At 35.1% G+C, this 20,926-nt stretch overlaps 1 protein-coding gene across 5 annotated transcripts in view; it reads right to left on the reverse strand.

The window, feature by feature from the left end:
• Nucleotides 1-222: 222 nt before the first annotated feature.
• KMT2E (lysine methyltransferase 2E (inactive)) overlaps nucleotides 223-20,926 on the reverse strand; it is a 129,014-nt gene continuing 108,310 nt past the window's right edge. For 4 of the 5 annotated variants that reach the window (XM_037836447.1, XM_037836446.1, XM_037836450.1 and 1 more), the window contains 14 exons: nucleotides 20,625-20,889; nucleotides 19,605-19,703; nucleotides 11,297-11,461; nucleotides 10,665-10,973; nucleotides 8,520-8,774; nucleotides 8,209-8,353; nucleotides 7,429-7,679; nucleotides 6,951-7,007; nucleotides 6,239-6,802; nucleotides 4,939-5,228; nucleotides 3,942-4,030; nucleotides 3,701-3,826; nucleotides 3,432-3,529; nucleotides 223-2,497 (listed from right to left, as the gene is read on the reverse strand). In XM_037836447.1, coding sequence (XP_037692375.1) covers nucleotides 986-2,497; nucleotides 3,432-3,529; nucleotides 3,701-3,826; nucleotides 3,942-4,030; nucleotides 4,939-5,228; nucleotides 6,239-6,802; nucleotides 6,951-7,007; nucleotides 7,429-7,679; nucleotides 8,209-8,353; nucleotides 8,520-8,774; nucleotides 10,665-10,973; nucleotides 11,297-11,461; nucleotides 19,605-19,703; nucleotides 20,625-20,889 — 4,225 coding nt within the window. In that variant the 3' untranslated portion in view covers nucleotides 223-985. The remainder of the gene's footprint in view (nucleotides 2,498-3,431; nucleotides 3,530-3,700; nucleotides 3,827-3,941; nucleotides 4,031-4,938; nucleotides 5,229-6,238; nucleotides 6,803-6,950; nucleotides 7,008-7,428; nucleotides 7,680-8,208; nucleotides 8,354-8,519; nucleotides 8,775-10,664; nucleotides 10,974-11,296; nucleotides 11,462-19,604; nucleotides 19,704-20,624; nucleotides 20,890-20,926) is intronic. The other variant, XM_037836448.1, reaches the window with a different exon arrangement.

Here is a 20,926-nt window from a genome sequence, read left to right on the forward strand (position 1 = left end):
TATTTAAGTAGTTTCCTATGGCCCCTGCTCCTGCAAAAAACGGTTAAGTAGGAACAACATGGTAACACCTTACTGCCTCCTTATACTTGCTACCATCAAACTGAGGTAGTAGTTGGTCAGGAAAATTGAAGGCTCCTCACAAACTAAATTTAAAAACTGTAACTTTTGTAAGAACACTTAAACAGTAGACCCCCATCTCAGAAGTTGTACAGGACAATGTGGTAAAACTGACATAATTGTGATTTATTAACATGAATTAAAATGCCCAACCAGTGCTTCAATGTGACAGTATATTTAAAATAAAAAAGAAATTAAAGGTCATATACTGGACTACTTTCACAAGGGTCACACAGTTTTGCAAAAGACTTGTCATATGTACATTTCTATATTATCAGTGAGAAAAGCCGTAAGCAATTATATATGCAAAAGAAATGCAGTATTTACAGTTTGACAGGAGACATTAGAAATCATCTATACATTAAATTACATTTTGCTTGCAAATAAGCAATAAAACAAAATGAACTATGTCCATACCAAACTATAAAAATCTGTATTGCATTTTTTACCTAAGATGCACTCACAGAACTGCTGACAGAAAAAAATGAAAATCCTCATAGTGCCATTACTTAGCTGTGTACTTTAGTGCTTATGTATAAAATAATATAGAAAATATCCACTAAGTGAATTTAACTGCAACAATAAAATGTTAAGTTCATGTAGCATCAACTCTACTGCCAGAAAAACAGCTGGAATGTTCACTTACTTACAAAATAAAGATACCTAATACTGTAATAACAGCACTTTTTTTTTTAAAAGGCATTTTAAAAAGCAAAAATGGAAAAAAAACAATGAAATAGCACTGGTGTTTTGTTTTGTTTTTTATACAAAGTTTCATGTACAAGCTTTAAAAAGTACCTTAATAGGTACATATGAAATATACAGTTTATCTTACAGAACATTTAAAAAAATGTTTTTGAAGTCCATCTTAATGCCACCCTGAACCATGGTAATTGTTCTGAAATGTTGGTGGCACCTGTGCTCTGTGAATTGGAATCTGTCCAGGCACTGGAGATGCCTGCTGAGGTCCTTGAACCCCATGTGGCAGAGCCACAGAGCCAGGATGAGGACAGAACCCTGAAGCAGTGGGTGTTGGAATACTGTTTGGTCCTTGGGGCTGGAGATGAGGACCTGTGACTGGTAATGGACAATGTGGCACTGTTCCAGAAGGCTGGTGTTGGGGTCCCGGTCCCAAAGTGGTATGATGTGTAGCTTGTGACGGATATGGTGGTAGTGCTGGATGAGCACTTGAAGGAAAAATTGGAGGTCCTTGATGAGGTGGATGGTGTAAGGCTTGAGCTGAGGTGGTATGATGCCCAGAAGCCAAAACACTGGATGGTGGAGGAGGAGGAGGTGGTGGGGGTGCTGCATTTACAACATGCTGGTGCTGTGCTTGTAGACCTTGGTGTCCTGTGGAGGGATGGGGCGGTGGATGATGATGAGGGGCAGGGCCAGGAGGTGGAGGGGGTGGTGGTAAATGGTGTCCAGCTGTTTGAGAATGAATATGTGATCCAGGGGTGACAGCATGAACAGGCCCTACTACATGTGCTACAGAGTGTTGCTGATGGGAGTTTGGCTGTTGTACAAGGTGTGGTCCTGGAGCAGGTGGTGGTGGAGGAGGTGGTGGGACTACAACAGCAGAAGTTTGATGATGAATAGTAGGGTTCTGAGAGGGCAAAAAATGCCCTGGAGTAACATGGTGTCCTGGAACTGTTTGCTGGCTCGTGGTGCCAGGAAGTGCTTGATTTGGTCCTGATGTAAACACAGTTTGTTGGGAAAGACTACTTTTGAGCTGACTATAATTCTGAAAGTTTGCAGAGGACTGCTGGTTTTGATAATAAGATGAAGAAGGCGGGGGTGGAGGGGGTGGAGGGGGTGGTGCGGTGCTGTTTAGACTTTGTTGGTTAAATTGACTGTATGCTGCAGAAGACTGTCCTGAGGGTGTCTGGGTAAATAATGCTCCAGGAGTTGCCTGCTGAGTATTGGCTTGAAGGTTCTGTGCCGCTGGATAAAAATTTCTCTGAGGCTCTCGCTGAGGTGTTCCAACTTGAGGTGACTGTGAGTGATGAGGCCTGTAGGGAGATCCTAACTGCTGGGAAGGAGGCTTTGGTGAAAGATAACCATGCTGTACAGGTGTGTGCGGCGTAGATGACTTCGGAGGATTTTCTATGTGAGGTGATAGAGGACAGTGCAACTTCATTGGTGCAGAAGGCAGCTTTTGGGAGAGTTGCTCGGATGAACTGCGAACATGTGGCTGTTGAGGATGATTCTTTGAAAGTGCTTGTGTATTATTTGATAGCTGTTTTTGTTGGAGCTCTGTTTTGAGGTGAGCGGTCTCAGCTTCTAATACAATAACTGTTGCCTCCCAGTGGGCATCTGGTTTTGAGAGTGTTTTCCCATGTGGCTGAGCAGGAACAACTACAGGTCCTGGTGAAACAGGCTAAGAAAAGAAAATCATATAAAACTTTACATTATAAGGATGTAGGAAACATCAATAAAGTACTTTGAGGTTAAGTACTTTGAGGTTTATTCTTCTTGATATTTAATGCTCTTTTAGTATTTTAGAAAGAAGCAAAGAATGGACCGATTTAAGAAGTCAGTTACAGAGGCTTGGGATACTGACAGGTCAGTTTTTCAGTACTTCCAAGTTATGCTAGCACGCTTAAACTGAATTTCCTGAATTAATTTTTATTGAAGACAAGTTACTGGTCTTTGAAATTTAATCTGCCTAAGTGATGACACCTGGTTTTGAGCCTTACTCTAAATGAACCCTGGTAACGTTGAAACACTTAGCCATTTATAGTTGTATAAATGAAATCTCTCTACCCATCCTAATGATAAATCAGTTTGGGTAAATAAATTTGCTCCCCCAAAACTTTTTGATTAATACTTTTTCAGTATCCTCATACATTGTTCAAATGTAAGTAGCCCAATCATAAAATGATTTAAATGTATATATTCTTTTTCTTAAAACAAAGAAAATCAATCTCAGATTCCTCATCTTTAGTTTCCCAAGATCTTCAAGACTCAGGATAGATACCATAAATGAATGTCACCTAGCTTTTTGTTTTTAGAGAATCAATTAGGCAGTCAATTATTTCTTGAAAAGGATATGAATTTCCTAAAACAGAACAGAGGTGCAACTTTTGGAGAAAATGTAAGGTAATAACATGTGCCTAGCGTACTTGAATTGTTTGTCATAGTTGTGAGTGAGAGAAGGAATATGTAGTACATAAAGTAGTAAACACATGTAAAATCCAACAAGAAAAGCATCCAGAAGTCACAAATTGGTACTTGTTACAGCAAGAAATCTGACTGCATGTTAACATCAACTTTTTCTGAATGGCCACATTCAAAGGTGCAATGTTTATTACCTTGCTCATCTTTGAAGGACTCCTGCAAGTCTTTTGAGAAGTATCTGGGGATGGGCATTCATTTGTAGTTGTGGGCTCTGGATTTTCAGGGTCAGGGTCTGTAAAACAGAAGAAACCTATGGTAAATGTGAAATGACCAGTCTTTTATTAACACCACCAAGCCCTAATTTTATAATACCTACTATCCAACTTTTATAAAGGCTTTCTTCTTTTGATTTAAAAGGTTATTGAAAACTATAATAACCATGATAGGTCATCTGCTTACTGACCTTCCATAAGTTCACTGAAAGAAGGGACTGGACCCTTGGGTTGCAACTGGGGAATGTGATTTGAATGAGATGAAGGTGAAGACTGAACATGACTCGGTGAACATGAGATACATGGTGATTCTCCCCCTAGAGATGAAGCAGAAGTAGACCCAAAGAGAACATTAGAACTGCAAAGAACAAGGATGCAGGTTGATTAGCTGACACCACTTTTTTGGTGAAGGAACAAAACAAGCCCACTTACCAGTATCTTTATCTTTTCGGTGATCACTGAGAAGTAAAGCTCTCTGATAACTCCTTTCTCTCACTTGCTCCACTGAAGTTGAGGCAGTCCTTTAACACAAAACCACAAAATAAAATCAACACTAAAGAAGCTACTGCCAGGTAGATTATTCTTTGTCCCTTGGGGACAAGTCCTTTCAGACCAAGGCTCTTACTCTATTGGGAAAATACTTTGGTATTAAGCTTCCAAAATAGCACCAATCATTTTTTTTGGCCACAAGCTCCCAAAACAGATTCTTATCGCCATTTATTTGAATAGCTCAATCATCTCAATACTTTTGTCTTAAGGAATTTCTTGGTGGAAAGTGGGGGCTTAAAGGATAGTGTATTTGCACTCAAAATGTAACTTCAGGTATCAAAGGCATCAAAATAGGCCCCTAACAAATTACTATGTCAGGATTGTAAGGCTACTAGGACTCTCTCAGGGACAAGGAGAAAAAGAGCAAAGTGAATAAAGTCCTCCTGCCCTTTGCCAGGACCCATACTACATTCATCCTTTTTTATTCCTACTCAAGAGAGAGAAAACCTGGTTATGTCAACGTAACTGGTAGGACTGTAAAGAAATTGCAGAATGCTGACTGTGACGATGTCTCTTTGGAGAAGAATATTTGTGTGAGACGTGAATAAATTATCAAGGAGTAAACACAATGGACCTTTAACAACACAGGAAAATATATAGCTAGCTGGTTTAAAACCCTATTGGCAATAAGGATCTTTTCAGAAATTACGGCCACAAACCTCTATCTGCTTATCCTTGGGAGAAGAACAACAAATAGGAAGACAGTTCATTAACCAAAGCTTGGTCAAACCTTTAACAATATAGCTCTATTCAAAATCAAGCTACATTAAAAAGTTAACTTAAGAGCCTGACTTATGTTAAAGAAAATATGAAAAACATTTTAATTTATATGAGATAAATAATTGGTAGCTTTAGAACTATGTTTTTCAAACAGGCTTACCATTGAACTTCTGGTTCATTCTTCTCACTGACAGAAGTTTCCTTAACAGGACAGTTATTGCTGGTTTCTTCAGAAGTAGCATTATAAACAGCAGCTGGTGTTGGTAAAGGTAGGCTAGCAGTGTTTTCTACCTTCTCCCCATTTTCACTACTGTTGGCATACCCATCACCATTGTTGTTGCTCAGGTTTCCACTTGCGTGAGGTGATACACTAACCAGTGGAAAGTTTTCTGCCTTAGAGCCACTTTTCCTAGCTTCACGTTGTCTCTTACGGTATTCTAATAGAGAAACCTTAAGCAAAAAAAGATAAGGAAAAGCAAATCTTTTATTCTTGTTTTATATGTCCAACTCAAGCTATTCTTTTTCTAAAAAGAATTACTATAGTTACATTAGGAAAATTATGTTAAAAGAAACAAAAAAACTTGATTCTGAATAAAAACAAATAATTACCAAATGCCTACTGTATATGCCAGGCATTGTACTATATGATTTACATACATTATCTCATTTAATCCTCACAACAACCCTAGGAAATAGGTATATTATCATCCCCATTTTACAGATGAGGAAATTGAGTAACTCACTCACTCAAGGTCACACAGCTGGTGAGTGTTGGAGCCGGGATTCGAACCTAGGTCTTACTTGAAAGCCCGTGCTCTTTCCACTATACTACATTGCTTCCCACAAAGTTGCCAACTGGACTCTGTTATAAAAATTAAAAGCACACATCACTAAAATTCTTTGCAAAGCAACAGCTATTAACAAAATAAGTGTTGTAGTTTCTCTGCTTCCTCTGAAATAAGGCATTCTGTCTTAATAAATCTGCCAACCAAATAAGGGTGCTAAATCAGAGGATTTAAACTGCTCATAATACTATACTTGTTTATCATTTATATAATACTTATATTAGTATAATAATTTTCAAAATACATTTACGTCCATGGTCTAAATACTGTAGATGTTATGGATAAGGATTAAGAGGCTTTCTTCTATACAAAGCTGCCTGTTCTGTGTAAAGTAAGGGGGATAAGGACACAAATATTATTCAACTCTGTTTATTTGGTTAGGGAGTGGTTATTAAGTTTTTAAAGTTACTCGGGTAGAATTAATCATCTTGAGCTTTTGGTCATGGTCTTTACAAGGGTTTTTCATATCAATAAAATTGTTTACTTTTTCTATGAACATTTTCTAATTAAATAACTAAATTAAGAATGCCTTACATACATAATATAGCTACTAATTACTCTCAGAAGTATATAAAAGACACTACTAAAATAAATATAAATTTTTAAATTTGTAACCTTTTTCTTTTGTGGTGGATTCTGGGGTGTGCAACTCCCATCGATCAAACTGTCATTAACAGTCCGTCCGAAACCAGATACAAGCCCGTCTTCTGAAGTACAAAACACAGTTGTTTCCATAAACATGCCTCTAGTATCATCCTGCATCAGGCACTTTGACTCACTTATTCGGAAGCCTCCTCCAACCTCCAGTTGATGTGAGGGTGTCAGGTCCCTCAGGTTAGAGTTTACTGAGAAGTTAACTCCTGTTCTGTCGGGACTCTTTACCCAGGAAGAATATATTGTGCCTCGTCCAGAGTGAGTAGATTCCAGTTGGCTGTTAGAATCAGTCCTGTCATGTGTAGGTGTTTCCATGGTTTTATGTAAGGCAGTTTGCTCAATTGCATCGAGTCCCATTGGAAGGTCTGACACAGGTTCCTTTTCTCCAGGACACTGCCTGTTGACTTCAGTCCTACTCCTTGGGCTGGTATAACCAATAGTCTTTATTTCTTGCAGACCGAGTTCAGGTAAATTAGAATTTCTAAAAGGCCCCAACGTTAACATGGTTGAAGATCTGTCATATCCCTGGTTTAAAGAAGTTTAAAAAAAAAAAAAATTACACAAATAAACAATTCCAAGATGTGGTTATTTTAAAATCTACCAATAATTTAAGCAAAATAATGATGCTAGGAAGAACTCACCAATTCAGAAAATCTTTTTTATAATTCCTTACCTCTTGACTATAAGTGCGTCTCTTAATTTCTGGAGAACTTTCTGGGGAAGAAATATTCTATATAAAAAAAAATTAGAATTGAAAATTAAACTATGTTGCCAAATGATATTTATAGAAATGAAAACTAAGAAACTAGTACACAGACTTTGGTTTTAGATTTTCTTTTTAGATATTCTTGTGTTTTATTTCTATTCCCCAAATAAGATATTTGTTTTAAAGTCAATTTGATACATGAAAAGTCACTTTTGTCTGGCTATGTGTATCAATAAGATGAAAGCTAGGCTCACTTTAGTAAAAAGAAAACAGTTTAAATTCACATAAATGCATATTCCCAATTTTCTCTTTTAGTTTAAGACTTTTTTTTCTACTTTCCGCATAATCATTGTTAAAAAAAAAAATAAAAGCTATTAAAGAAGCCCCATCCCCAGAGGTTCAAATTTTTTTTTTTTTTTTTTTTTTTCCTATTTACATTTCTCACCTCAAAGTGCATGGTATTTCCTGGTGTGCCAGGAGTTACTGGGGTGACTGGTGAATATATGGGTTTATAACCATTTCTACAAGTTTCATCATCTGATTTTATCCGTGGAGGAGTGGCAAATGATGGGTCTGTAGGAGTAATGTCTGTGTGAGTTGGTGTAGCATACGGTGAAGGAGTAGGTGTGGAGGTCTCTGAGTAAGCAGAATCTAGTAACTGATAAAGTCTTCGTTTTTTTAGTGGTGTAGTTAAATCTGTAGGTGAAATAATTTGTAAGATTATAAGAAATTATACTGCTGGCATTTGCTACAATCTATAATATATTACATTCTGGAAAAGATCAAAACATAACACAAATTATGATGACTTTCTTCCCAAAACAAATTTCATGGTTTTTTAAAGATAATACTAACATAAAGCAATCTGCCCCCAAATTAGTTAATTTCACTATGAGCAAGTATTATCTTGTCTGAAAGCACACAAAGGCCTAGGGATCTCAAAGATATGTTACAAGTACTGATGTTATTTTAATTGATTTCTAAGAGTCCTTTTGAATCTGTTTGAAAGCAGCCAGCCCAAAAGCCAAAACAAGTACAAAAATTCAACCATACAACCTCTACATACATCTTATTACAAATGAATGGTCTTATGTCTATCTTCATCCAAAAGGTTGGAGGACAGGAAAAGAGAAAATACATGTAACAATGTGTACCTTTTCTGAAATATGTAACAATTATGAAGCTATACATTCTGTCACATTCATCACACAAAAACAATACTTACCTGAAAGGGAACAACTATCATTTAACAGTAGTGGGCTTTTATTTGCACCATTGACTGTAGGACTTCTGGATCTTTCTTGACAGGGTGAATTAAATCTATGTAAAATTGCTGAATTTTCTTCTTCCAGAGCTTGTTTCAACCATCGCTGAAATACATAAAACAATACCTGAATAGAAATTGGTTTATAGCTGTTATACACATAGCCAATATAAGATCAGATTCCAAAAGCTTTTTACTACCAAGAATGGTTGTGAGGAATGAGACTGACATTTGGTTCATCCTAGGTTTTATATATACCAAGAAAAGTTTACCTTTTTGCAAGAGCCAGAAATGTTGTCAGTAGGTTCTTTTCTCCTCCTTTTTTCAGAAAGGAATGGTGAAGTAAATCGAATATAATGCTTAGGCGTAGAGTACACATGGGGACTGTAAGTGAGACCTGGTAAAGAATTGAGCTGTGTAGCCAACACTTCAGGATCTGTAGTTATGCGCAGAGGCCTTTCTGAAAGGCTATCTGAAGGTTTTCCTGTCTTCTCATTCTTCTCACTTAACCACTCATTGACCAAGTGCTGAAGAAAAGAAAAAAACTGGGTCATTATATATATAATTACACAAATTCTCCTATAGAACATTTTAATAACTTTGAATAATATATGTATATTTAAAGTGATACATTAATATGATGTCCAGATAATTAAATGTAAGTCGTTCAACATTTCCTTCATCTAATCGTTATTCCTAAAAACTTTTTATGCAATATTTTGAAGGCACAAAACACATGGGTACTTTTGTAAAATGTGTATTATGTAAAGACACTAATGCTTTCTAATATAGTAAAATCTTAAGGAGACTTCAGTACCATTTTATAAACAAACACTACAATTAGATTTGTTGCTGCTTCTAATTAGAGGTATAAAATGTTCAGTTTGTTAGAAAGATCTGCTTTTAGACAGTGCTTTCCAGCCCTGCTATACATCAGAGTCTCCAGGAGATAAGGCCTGTGCACATAAAGTTTTTTTAAAAAGCTGACTCCACAGTGATTCCAGTGTGCTACCAACATTGAGAAAATTTAAGGGGTTTAAAATCTCCCAAGTTCCTATGCTTTGAAAATTTTCTTAATTTAATTCTGTTGATTCTTTGATTTACAGGGTACAATAATTCAGTAAAATAAGGGTCATAATAGAAGCTAGCTCTACAAATAAGCTAGCTCTACAAATAAGGTTGTTATGAGGATTAAAAGAGTTAACATATAACAGCGCCTGGCACTGAATAAGTGCTATGTATTATTAAACTAAGTGAAGCCTTTACTTTAGGGAAAATCATGATACTATGTCAAACAGTATGTAAGATAACAAAGCAAAACCTGTGGCCAAAAGGCTTTTTAGAGAATCTCTTAGGATGTAGGAGTCCATATCTCAGACCAGGGATTTAAATATATTATACCACCCACCACAACAGTCATTTAATAAAAGGGTAGGGATCATGTCATATGTTTGTATTCAAGAAAGTAAGTTCTTTTCTTTTACACCTGATTTTTTTCTCTTTTCATTGAAGAAAATTACAAAGAAAAACTGCAATTACTTTTTGTCCTTCCTGGGTGGGCCAAAATAACTGCTCACTGTTGAAGTCAAGTATTGGATGCTTTCTCAAGATATGCCGCGGTGGAGAGAATAAGACTCCGCAGCAAATTACTTAACTTACTTATACTTAATAGTATAAGTTACTGTAAGTAAATCCCAGGTTCATACTAGATGTTTATTAAACATATTTCTCATGGTTTAGCAACAAGCCTACAAACTCTACTAAATTAGAAAAGAACAAAGACAAAGGCAGTTTCAAAGTATTTTGTTACAGAAATGTGTGAAAGGGGTAAGTTATGATCCATTCCCTTCCTCAAACAGCCTAATGATCACCATTTTGGTATTGCTGCTCCAATCTGCTGTATTCTACACTTCAGAGCGGAAGAAAACCAGAAGCTTCATAAGGATGTTGTTTTGTTGCTGAGCTGTAAAACTCAGGTTGGTTTAACTCAGTGAATAGTCTCCCATAATTGGTTCATTAAATCTTGACAGATTTTCAAAGATTTTATTAGTGAATTGATCTAAAACTACTCTCTTCCTTACAAATTTTCACATTCTTAGTGAAGTCTATTGAAATCAACAGTTTCTTCACATTTAATTCTTGTAAATCTACCTATACAATGGAATTTATTTTTAAAATGTCAATAGGATATTACACATCTATAACCAATTCCAGAGAAGGATAAACTTTGTATATAAGGTAGGCAGAATAACTTAAGGAAATCATGAATTGTGATGCTAAAAGGAAGTCTTGATATATGGAATTTCATAACTGTCTTCATAATAATATAAACATATTGACTGATTTCATTCTTAGTTAAAACATCATTAGACACTTCTTGTTAAAACTGAGTTCTTAACATTCATTAGGAATCATACCTTCTTTGTTTTGGGGTACTTTGTAGGACATTTATTAAGCGCTGGAACTTCCGTTTCAGTAATTATTTCTGCTAGTGTAGTTTCAGTTTCAGGTTCTATTGCAAGTACAGTATTTTCAATGTCATTTTGTTGTGAAGTAACCTCTATATCAGGAGAAGATGGTTGGATATCTGAGCACATGCTGACAGTTCGGTGTCTCCGACGCTGCTGTCCAATGTGAGTCCTACTCCGAGAAAAACTTTTTCTCTGTTTAGTTCTGTTCACTTTGGCAGGAGTTGGCTTGTTAGCAGTTTCTTCTTTTGCTTGCTCCTTATTCAAAATACAACAGAATGGAACTACTGACACCATGTTTATATAAGAAGTGGCCAATAGCATTAATCTACTTCAGAAGCTACCTTTCCAAAATTTCTTTATGAATTGATATATACTAAATTGGCATAAAATTTTTCTTACTCTCAATAACAAATCAAGTATGTAAATAGGCTTATATCTCAAGTCTAAATTCTCATAGGATTTAAAAAATGCTATTATTGAAAGACTATCAGTAGACATCAAAACATCTTTGTAGATGTTATGAAATCATGTGTGGAAATTTTACTGGACAGTGCTTAAATGGAAAAGTGAAACTATACCTGAATGATTTCAGCATCGCTGATAATCTGTGCATCCTTACATTCAGTTTTCACTTCAGTTTTGGCTGTGCTGATCCTTTCCAAAGCTTGTTCTCTTCTTTTCTCCCGTTTTTCAAGTCTCGCAAAAGCTTGCAGAATTGCTTCCATCTTCCTTTCTTCTCTTGTCTGGGAAATTCAAATTTTAAGTGATATAATAAATATCATTGCTCTGAAGTAAAAGTCCAAAGTCCAAGCATTAGAGAACAAATACATTGTTGGTAGGTATGGGGAGAAAAGGTTTAGATGCAGTAACTAAACATCATCTTGGTAAGCCCTATCTTTACAAATACAACATTTTATGAAAGAGGAGTACTTGGATGACTGTCAATGATAAGAGCACACAACAAAACAAAAAATAAGCCTTAAGTACTACCTTGATTTACCAAACTGAGGTAAACCAATTCAGACTTTTTGAAAGATTTAGAGTTACTAAGGTAATGAATGAATATATTATTGAAATGCTGTAGTAGGATGTAGTAGGATTAAGTTGTCCTGGGTTAAAATTTTCACTTCACCAGTAGTTACTATCTCTGAAACGAGACAAGTTAGTTAACCTCTGTGAGAAGAAAAAATGTACCTAATAATATTCAAACTTCACTGGTTTGTTGTTGAGTTCAAATAGAAAATGTCTGTGATGTTTTCAAACAATAGTTGGAAAATGGTAGGCATTCCGTAAGTGGTGATTATTATTTCTACTTTTGCCCACTTGCCTTCTATAATTCTTATAAGGCATTCCTCTACCTTTTGCTATTCCTGTATTACACTGACAGTTCAAGACAGGGACTGAGAAACAGCAAGGTTTCCTTTGAGTGTCAGTTCTCCTTGGATAGAAAACATTAAAAGTAAAACCCAGAGCCTTGGACTAATGGGCCTGGCAAACGCTTCAGCTTTCAAGCAGAAACAGGAAGCACATCCAGTTCTCCAAATGAAAAGAACCAGGTTCTGAGGCTCAGATCCATTTGTCTTCCCTTCTTAATTGTCATCAGTGTGGGGAAGAAAGTTCTGGCCGCCATGGTCTTGTCAACAATGGAGCTTCAGTTTCAGTAATTATCAGCAGAGATTAAAGCATCAAGACATCTGCACTCTAGAAACTACTGCTTACTTTCCTGTATTGTTTGTTTCTTTCATTACACAAAGCAGTATGTCAACAAAACTTTTACTTCCAAGTTTCTAATTTGTTACAGTAAATTCCCATTCTGCAGACACTGCACTCCTAGAAAACGTGTTAGCCTCACCCTCTTTATTTTACAGGTGAGGAAACAGGTTCAAAGAGGTAAGATTATTTATTCATGGATACACATCTGCTTCTTGGCTGCCATAGTCTGGGATAGGTAGACACTAAAGTAAATAGTATAGACAAAAGATGCTTTTATTTGTGTACTGGGACTGAAATTTTTGTTGTTGTTTTAATTCAGTTTTATTGAGATGTATTCACGTACCATACAATCATCCACAGTGTATAATCAACTGTTCACAGGGAACTGAAGTTTTAGAGCTGAAAATTTTTTAGACAGTTCCATGTCTCCAGTCTTCTAAGTTTCCCTACTACTCTCTTGACCCTTTTTGTCTTAATGCTCTCCTTAAAAGCCCTCTTTATTAGAGCTTTTCCAAAACCTTAAATTTAGAAGTCTGGATTAACTAAAAAAGAAGTTATTCATAATTGCTTTACCTGGTTCCCCTGGTTATTGCTCTTCAAAAAAACTAAAATAAATCTGGGAAAAGTGTATTTTTTCCAGAAGAAATAAACTTGTCTAGAAGTAGCAGGAATCATCTTACATGTAAAAGAAAGAAAATTTCCAAAAGCCTGGCATCCAAGGAAGATATTTTCTGTATCATGATGATCCAGGATTTTCTAATATAAATATGAATTTATGCCAAAGGAAGTTTCTTTGACATAGTCCAGTGTTCACTTGTTTTGGATGGTGGGAGTGAATGTCGAGATAAAATTCTATAATGTTAAGACCCAAACTCATCCAATTAAAAAACAGAACTCCCTGGTAAACAACACAACTAATTGAGAGGGAAAGTAAAAACCTTTTAGAGAGAGGATTCATAATCTTTTAGAGCTGGTTAAGAAGAGCTTTAAAAATTCCAGCCCTATATTGCTGAAGAAACCGAAGGTCATATACATTAAGTGACTCACCCAAAAGGCAGAGCCGTGATCATTATCCAGGTTTCCCTACTTCCAGTTTCCTCCTTTCTAGTTAAAAGCCACTGATACACTACATAAAGCAAGATAAAGTATAATTCTTTTCTACACTTACTACAACTTTTAACTGAAAGAATAAAGCTGAGCGCACTGAACAGATTTCCTAATAGCGTTAACTCAGCTTCATCTTAAAACAGTTTGGGAATGTAAACGTGCCTTTTATTTTCTACATGAAAAAAATCCCACCAATTTAAAATTCCTTGAGGTTCATATATCATTCAAATTTATTTTTGCCACTACATCTAATACATTCTTTGACACATAACCAGGTATACAGTATCTGTTTTCTGACTAAAAATTTACCACCCATTTTATGGATGTAACTGAAAAACAACACTTGCATATATAGCTTGAAGAAGTCCTAAGTAACCTCGGCAGACTTGTCGGAGACCCTAATACCTGTGTTTGATGCAGTTTAGATTATACTTGTCACATAACGCTACTGCTATAACCTATATGTTCTATAGCCATGACTCGTTCCAAACCAATGATTCTGTCCAGAACTCAGTCATTTTATTAACTAAGAGCTTGGCAATAGATTAGTGTGCCGAACACTGCAAATAGCTTTTGACACACTGTTAATGCTGGAGAGGTGGGTGTTAAACTATCTGGGATATCTTATGAGATCTACCTACGGATTGCTTTTATGACAGATTCTCAATTAATGGTTTCACAACAGCAAATTATATAGAGAGTATTATAATTTTCTATAAGCATAAGAAAAAGCCTGCTTAATAACATCCCTTTATAGGATCTTATCACTTAAGGGGTGGGTATTTTGACAATTTTTATTCCAACTGTGTGCTTCAAGGTATAAACAAACTGGTGCAAAAATTTAACCTGAAATCATGTAACTTGATAGTTGGAGTAGACTGTAAAGTTCTTGTGTAAGCCTCCTGCTCAACGGATGGAGAAAACCTAAGGTCCATACAGTTCAAGTGTTACATAATGAAGAACAAGAATTCATGTTTCTGTTAAGTTTCAATGTAATTTATAAACTACATTTATAATATATATACTTCTATTTATACAACATTGCAGCTGAAAAAATAAACTTCAATGAGTAAACAGTTATAGCTCATTGCAATTAGTTAGAGAAATGTATCTGGTTATTTGAAACTGAGTAAAAATAAGCTTATGAATGTATGGACCACCATGGTAGATTTAGAGGGAAATTTGCTAATAGTGGGGTCTAGAATTGAGAAGGAAACAAATGGAGGAGGGCATCTAAGGACTTCTGCCTTGCTCTACCTGCTAAAAAGAAGGCTTTCTTTTAATAATAATAATAATAATCATAGGTGTCTTTCAAAGGAATGGGGGAAACATCAGAGCCCATTTGTCAAATTACCCTATCCTACAGTCTTGAAATAGAAAAGACTTTAAAAGAAAGGTGGCCTGTTAAAAAATGCTTTCCTTGCCCTCTTTCTTAATTTGAGATTTAAAAGATTTCTAAAAGGGTGATTATTGGTTACCAAGGAAAAGTATTTCAAAGTTGACTATTATTTTATCTTGACAGTACTGTTTACAGTTTGATATCCATCTAGTATTTTCTCACCCCATCTTCCACAAAAGCTTCTTAGAGCAGGGAGGGAATCCTCCCTTCTTTGTTTACCACTATGTATTGATACCCAGTGCCTCAAATGGTGCTTAGCATATACGAAACACTAAAATTTTTGTTGAATGAGTAATAATTAAGCATAATTATATACAGCATGTATCACTGTTATTTGAAGCCATATAACTGAAAGCATTTAGACAAGGATTTTGGAAATCTTGAGTTTGTTACAAGGCAGCTAAAGCAGAATATCTTCTTTTTAACAGGATACCTGTAAAAACATGGGTTTCCCTTTGCTATTTGATACCACGCTATTAATTATTTATCTCTAGAAATACAATTCCTAAACGCTGATGAGAGAAAACCATATCTTAGAAAAATAAAGATTATTAATCATCAACTTAATCATGCTATAAAAGAGAGCAAAGTGAGAAGGATGATATTTATCACATCCTGTCATCAGATGACTTTTCTGTAAAATTTCTTTGCATTTCTAAAATGATCTAGTCACCTTCAGGAGGCACTGGTAACAGCATGAAGTCTGATTAGTAGTGTTTTCCCTAAATTTATTCCATGGAATTAAGATTGGGATGTCAAAGGTGTCACCCAAAAAGAAACAGGCTGCAAAGTTGTATAAGGTTTAGGGAACTGCTGACAAGATTTTTCAAGAGTTTTTAAACACACAATAAGTACCAGGAATCTCAAAGATGAGCATATGGTATTTACGAAACTCACCTGGCCACCATATTTAAACTTTTTCATAGAACATCTTTAGATAAAGAATACTTTTTGGCGCGAAGGATGGAAACTAGGGAGCCCTGCATCATGGCATGGTCTCCAGACCCTACCAGGGCTCTAAGGAAGCTTCATTTAGTTTACACTCATGGGCCTATCTGTATCTTTCCTCAAATGGTTTCCATGAATATTAAGCCAGCTCATTTAGTCCGTCTACTTTTGTAAAAACGAGGCACTTTTTTCCTAGGAGTTGAGGCTACCTATGATGGTAAAACTAAAAATTCTTGCCCTTGTGGAGGTCATATTCTAGTGACAGATATTCTAGATTATCCTCACTGCTAGAAAAGTCCAGGAATATCACAACTAGGTGACTATTCTTTCATATCCTTTTCATTGTTTCCCAAATTTCTAATGTGCTAAATGTGAAGAGCTGAACTACCTCCACGGACTACAGATTAACTAGTCTGACTATATAATAGGCTATTAAATATGAACCAAGACTGCATACCCAAAGTACTCATATTAATAAAGTTATAGAAAACTACTTTGAAAACATAAAAAATACTATGACTAAGGTTCTTTTCATGCCATTATAAATGCAGGAGGGGGGAGCAAACACATTTTTCATTTAAATCTTTGAAAAGTTTTCTATTTTTAAGTGATTGCTTGTTTAACAAACTGTGGTGGTCTTCACAATATCTAACCTCTTTCCACACACTCTCTTTACCCCCAACAAGGCTACAGCCACCTCAACTACCATGTTACCTGGGGGAGTCCACTCAGTGATGCCCTAGTTTTGGGATCGGGTGAGTATAAACAGCCTGTTGTGTCTGCTATAGCTTAACAGGCTCCCTGTAAGATTCACCCAAGCAAAATCTAACCCACTGCTAAAGAAGTATCTTCTACTAGCTAAAGAGAATATGTACAATAGCCATCGACTGAGTTCCATATACAAGTTTGCTTCTATAAGGAGGCAGCACTTCCTAAAGGGGAGGGGGACAGGAGAGGAACAAAATGTAGTAACAGGAGAGTGTTAAGAAATCCAAAGGTCAAAGGAAATTTTTCTTAAAAAATAGAATGAGAAAGGCTTGACTTCTTGGCCCCATAGTGATTTGAATATTCTTACATGTAAATCATCATTCAACATTTCTTGTAATCTGTAACTTTCTCTTCCTACAGCCCCCCTCCTCCCCCAATAAAAAAAACTAGGCTATAATCCCAGCCAAAAAGGATTATCCTATTTCTCATAATTATCTCCAGAAATTTCAACTCCATCCAATTAGCTACATATTTGCTTCTGTAAACAGGTACTCTATATTTGTTAAAACCCTACTCATAAGACCCATCATGTTAATTCATGACAGGGTCTCTGATCCCTCATAGAATAAACAGTATGTCTTATTTCCTTTACCACTTTTTGCTGCATCATAATTGTTTTTGTAAATGCTCCTGAAGACAGAGACATTGTCTTATCTTCCATTCTCATTAAAAAACAACAACAAAGCCAGCAACCAAAGTATATAAATCCACCGGTACAACTTTTGGAAACTGAGCAAGATGCTAAATATTAGATTATATGTGAATTTACCATTTGTGTGGGTAACAACAGTCAAATAGTAATGTCATAAAATACAAGTATGAACAAAAGGACAGGCTGAAGTACATTTGAATTTGGAGATTATATATTTTTCACATTCCCTTTATAAAAGGAATTATGGGAATTTATCCGGCAAGAGGGCATGTCTGACTCCTTTTATCACAATCTGGTAAATATACATGACACCTAATATCTGCTGATATAATCCATAATGGTTTAAAAGTCTGTCCTTTTATAGGAGAAAATTTAAATGCATTTGACAAATAACTCCAGAATAGTGTTATGGCTACCATCTTTATTTGTCTAGTTTTAGTCATACCCTTTTTGTTGTTGCCACTTTTTGATTTGACATGTTTCCAACTACTGTTAATCTAACCACTATGAAAAGCAAGATATAAAATGATTCATTTTTAAACCAAGTATTTTGGCCCTCAAAGATAAAAACTAAGACTTTGGGGTGAAGAGGAAATACCAGTATCTTAGGACTCCTAGGATGCATGTTTTTGCATTCTGCTTATTTTAATATACCCAAGAATTCAATAATTCAAACATCAAAGCAGATTTATCAATTAGAAATAGTAAGATTAAATGACTTGACAGGCTACAAGTCCAGAGCCAAAGATTTTTTAAATTTTTATTTGACATTATTTCAAAATATCAAATTATAAATATACTTCTCAAGATTTCCACATTTTATTCCCATAAAAAAATACCCAGCTTCACTGCCACATTAGTGGCAAATATCAGAATTAATATACTAAAATGGATATAAAACTTAGAAGTCTTTTATATTAACATAGCATGCTAACAACAGGACCAAAAATGGGTTCCCAAATAAGCCTTTACATATATAAATAAATTTTTCCCCCTAAGTTCCATGAAGTTCAACATCAACAAAAGGGTACAATTTGCTCTGGAACCTGGGAATGAGTATGTTCTAAATTCCACTAATTTTTTTCAGCAATGATAGGATATATTTAAAAGAAGCTCCATAAGTCATGTGAACTTTAAAATTAAAAATAAAAAAAAAAAAAAATCCGGAGGTTTGCCCTATTCCCTGTAGTGAGTTTGAATTCAAGGTTATTCAGATTGCTTTCTACTTCAACATTTTTTTTTAAAGCCCTTAAAGCCAGTTGTAAATTAGGTTCGTCTTCCAAGACACATGACTCATACAGAAATCAGTGATACTCTACACTGGTTTCCTCTAAGTTTCTGCAGGAATAGTACAAATACAAGACTGTTAACAAGTGTGGAATGAACATGACTGTACTACTTCTTGAAAAAAGGTTCAAGATAATTCTTTTAGGTTCAAGGTAATTCTTTTTTTGTAGCCAATCTCCAATTATTTCCTCTCTACCTGCTTTTCCTCTGCTTTACCCTGTCCCAACAGAGCAGTATTCCTGAAATCCTGAGACTGTGAAACAGTTCTGCATTGCTTTCACAATGTTTGCTTTAATAGCAACACTGACTGAATCAGTATGAGAAGGAAGACCATCAAGGTGACACAACAGATTCACATTAGGTAGGCCTACAATGACCAAACTTTCAAAGAACACTCCTAAGTATCTGACACTTGGGATTCCATGGAATACAGCATGGGAACCACAAAACAAAGGAAACAGGGAGCATGGGGGATGAAAACCCTATACTAAGGTCATTAGTTGGTTTATAAGGTCATTTTCAAATCTTGGGGACACTAAAATCTTACTCTATGAAAGCAGGATGAAAATACAGGAACTGTAGCTATTAAACAGTGTTTTTTTTTTTTTTTGTATAAGCCATTTATTTGGTGCTATCATAAATGTTGAAGTTTCCATTCTTGTTTTACATTAAATCATGAAAAGGATAAATTTAGCTAATGAAAGACATTTTGAACAATAATTGTAACATTAAAATTTATTAACAGTTCCCAGCTTCAATTTAAAAAAATTATTTCTTAAATGTCATACATTCTTAAATTCTAACACAAAGTAAAAATACAAAAAATTAGTGAAAGTTACTTGAATGGTAATGATAAGGCCAAATATAAATGCTCAATGATATCAAGCACCCCAAGTTTGCTTGCTTCAAACTAGAGTATAAAAGCTCATACAAAGGCGGAAAAACTATTGGAAGAGCAGCTGTCAATAAGACCAAGTGACAGCATTAAGCAGCTACTGGCTTCCCAACTTACCATCTTTCTTTTCCTTTCTGCAATCTGCTCCTCTGATTCCATTTCTACTTCATTGCTAATAGGAGTTTTTTCTTCTATATCATCAATTAAATCTGGTTCCTGGAAGATAGAAATGGCTGCTTAATAGCAACTACTCCTCCAAGTACAAACTAAGGACATCGAGCTATTTAAATGTCTTTCAACTGGTACAAACAACTATTTCAACATATGAAAATTACAAGCCTACTTAAATCCATTTAAGAAATTTAACACTGGTCTTCTAATTCAAGAAACTTGTCAAAATCAAATATTTCCACTTTCTAAAATTCTAACAAAGTTCTTATCAACAAAGAGCCACAAGATCAAACATGATCTTGTGTTTATGTTCTTCCCAAAACCTAAACATAATAAATTATTTCACAAAACACAGTATTTACAAATACCAGCCAAGTGCTCAATAAATATTTGCTCCACTTAAAACTTAAGATTTTTCTTAGTCAAGATACTGTACTAGACATAAGTAAAACCTTACTTAATTTGTATATTTTAATGGTTTCCTCTGACTTCTGTTTGATTAGAGGGCATATAACTTTGTAAGTATATACCAAACTCTACCCCCAAAATTATATGTAATGATTTTTTCACTCAAAAATCTTATTTGTTGTTGATTGTGGCACCCTTACAAAATCGATGTAATTACTTATCTCCCAAATATTTAAGAAAGGGAAATTTTATGACTTATGAGTTTAAACGAGTTTAAATAATTATGAACATAAGGAAAGTGACATCTAGAAGACTTTTTTTTTAATTACTCAGTCTTAGAAAAATCTTGCATTCAATTCTATAAGGATTTGCCTGCTGAGCTGTTTAATAAGTTTAACAAATATTGTACAAATTTTAGCAGAACCTGTATTTCAAATAACAGAATGGGCTTAACTTGTTAGGTGCAACAAGCAATTTTACATAAAAGAAAAAAGAGGTTAAAATATGTAAATTAGTCTAATTCATTTTCTCTCATTGAGCTAGAGCATAGTTCAGTACCTGATTATTTGATACTGATAGTCTAAGTGGAGAAAGCTTTCTCTGTTTAGTTTCTGGGCTCTTCATTTTGTTGGTTGTTCCTTCACAATCCAAAGTTATATTCTGATTCTGAGTATCTTTTTCTTTTGAAATATCCTTGTCTTTTCTTCCTTTTTTCCTTCTGGTCTCATAACCGCTATTGATGTTTTCCATAGAATCAGAACTACGTTTAAGTACAGGGCACTCTGGATTTTCTTTCAGGCATGCACAATCCACTTTATACTTACTGGAAAGATAATCAGTTAAATATTTATTCAAAACTT

The sequence above is a fragment of the Choloepus didactylus genome, chromosome 5 (genome assembly GCF_015220235.1).
Source record: "Choloepus didactylus isolate mChoDid1 chromosome 5, mChoDid1.pri, whole genome shotgun sequence".
NCBI lineage: Eukaryota > Metazoa > Chordata > Mammalia > Pilosa > Megalonychidae > Choloepus > Choloepus didactylus.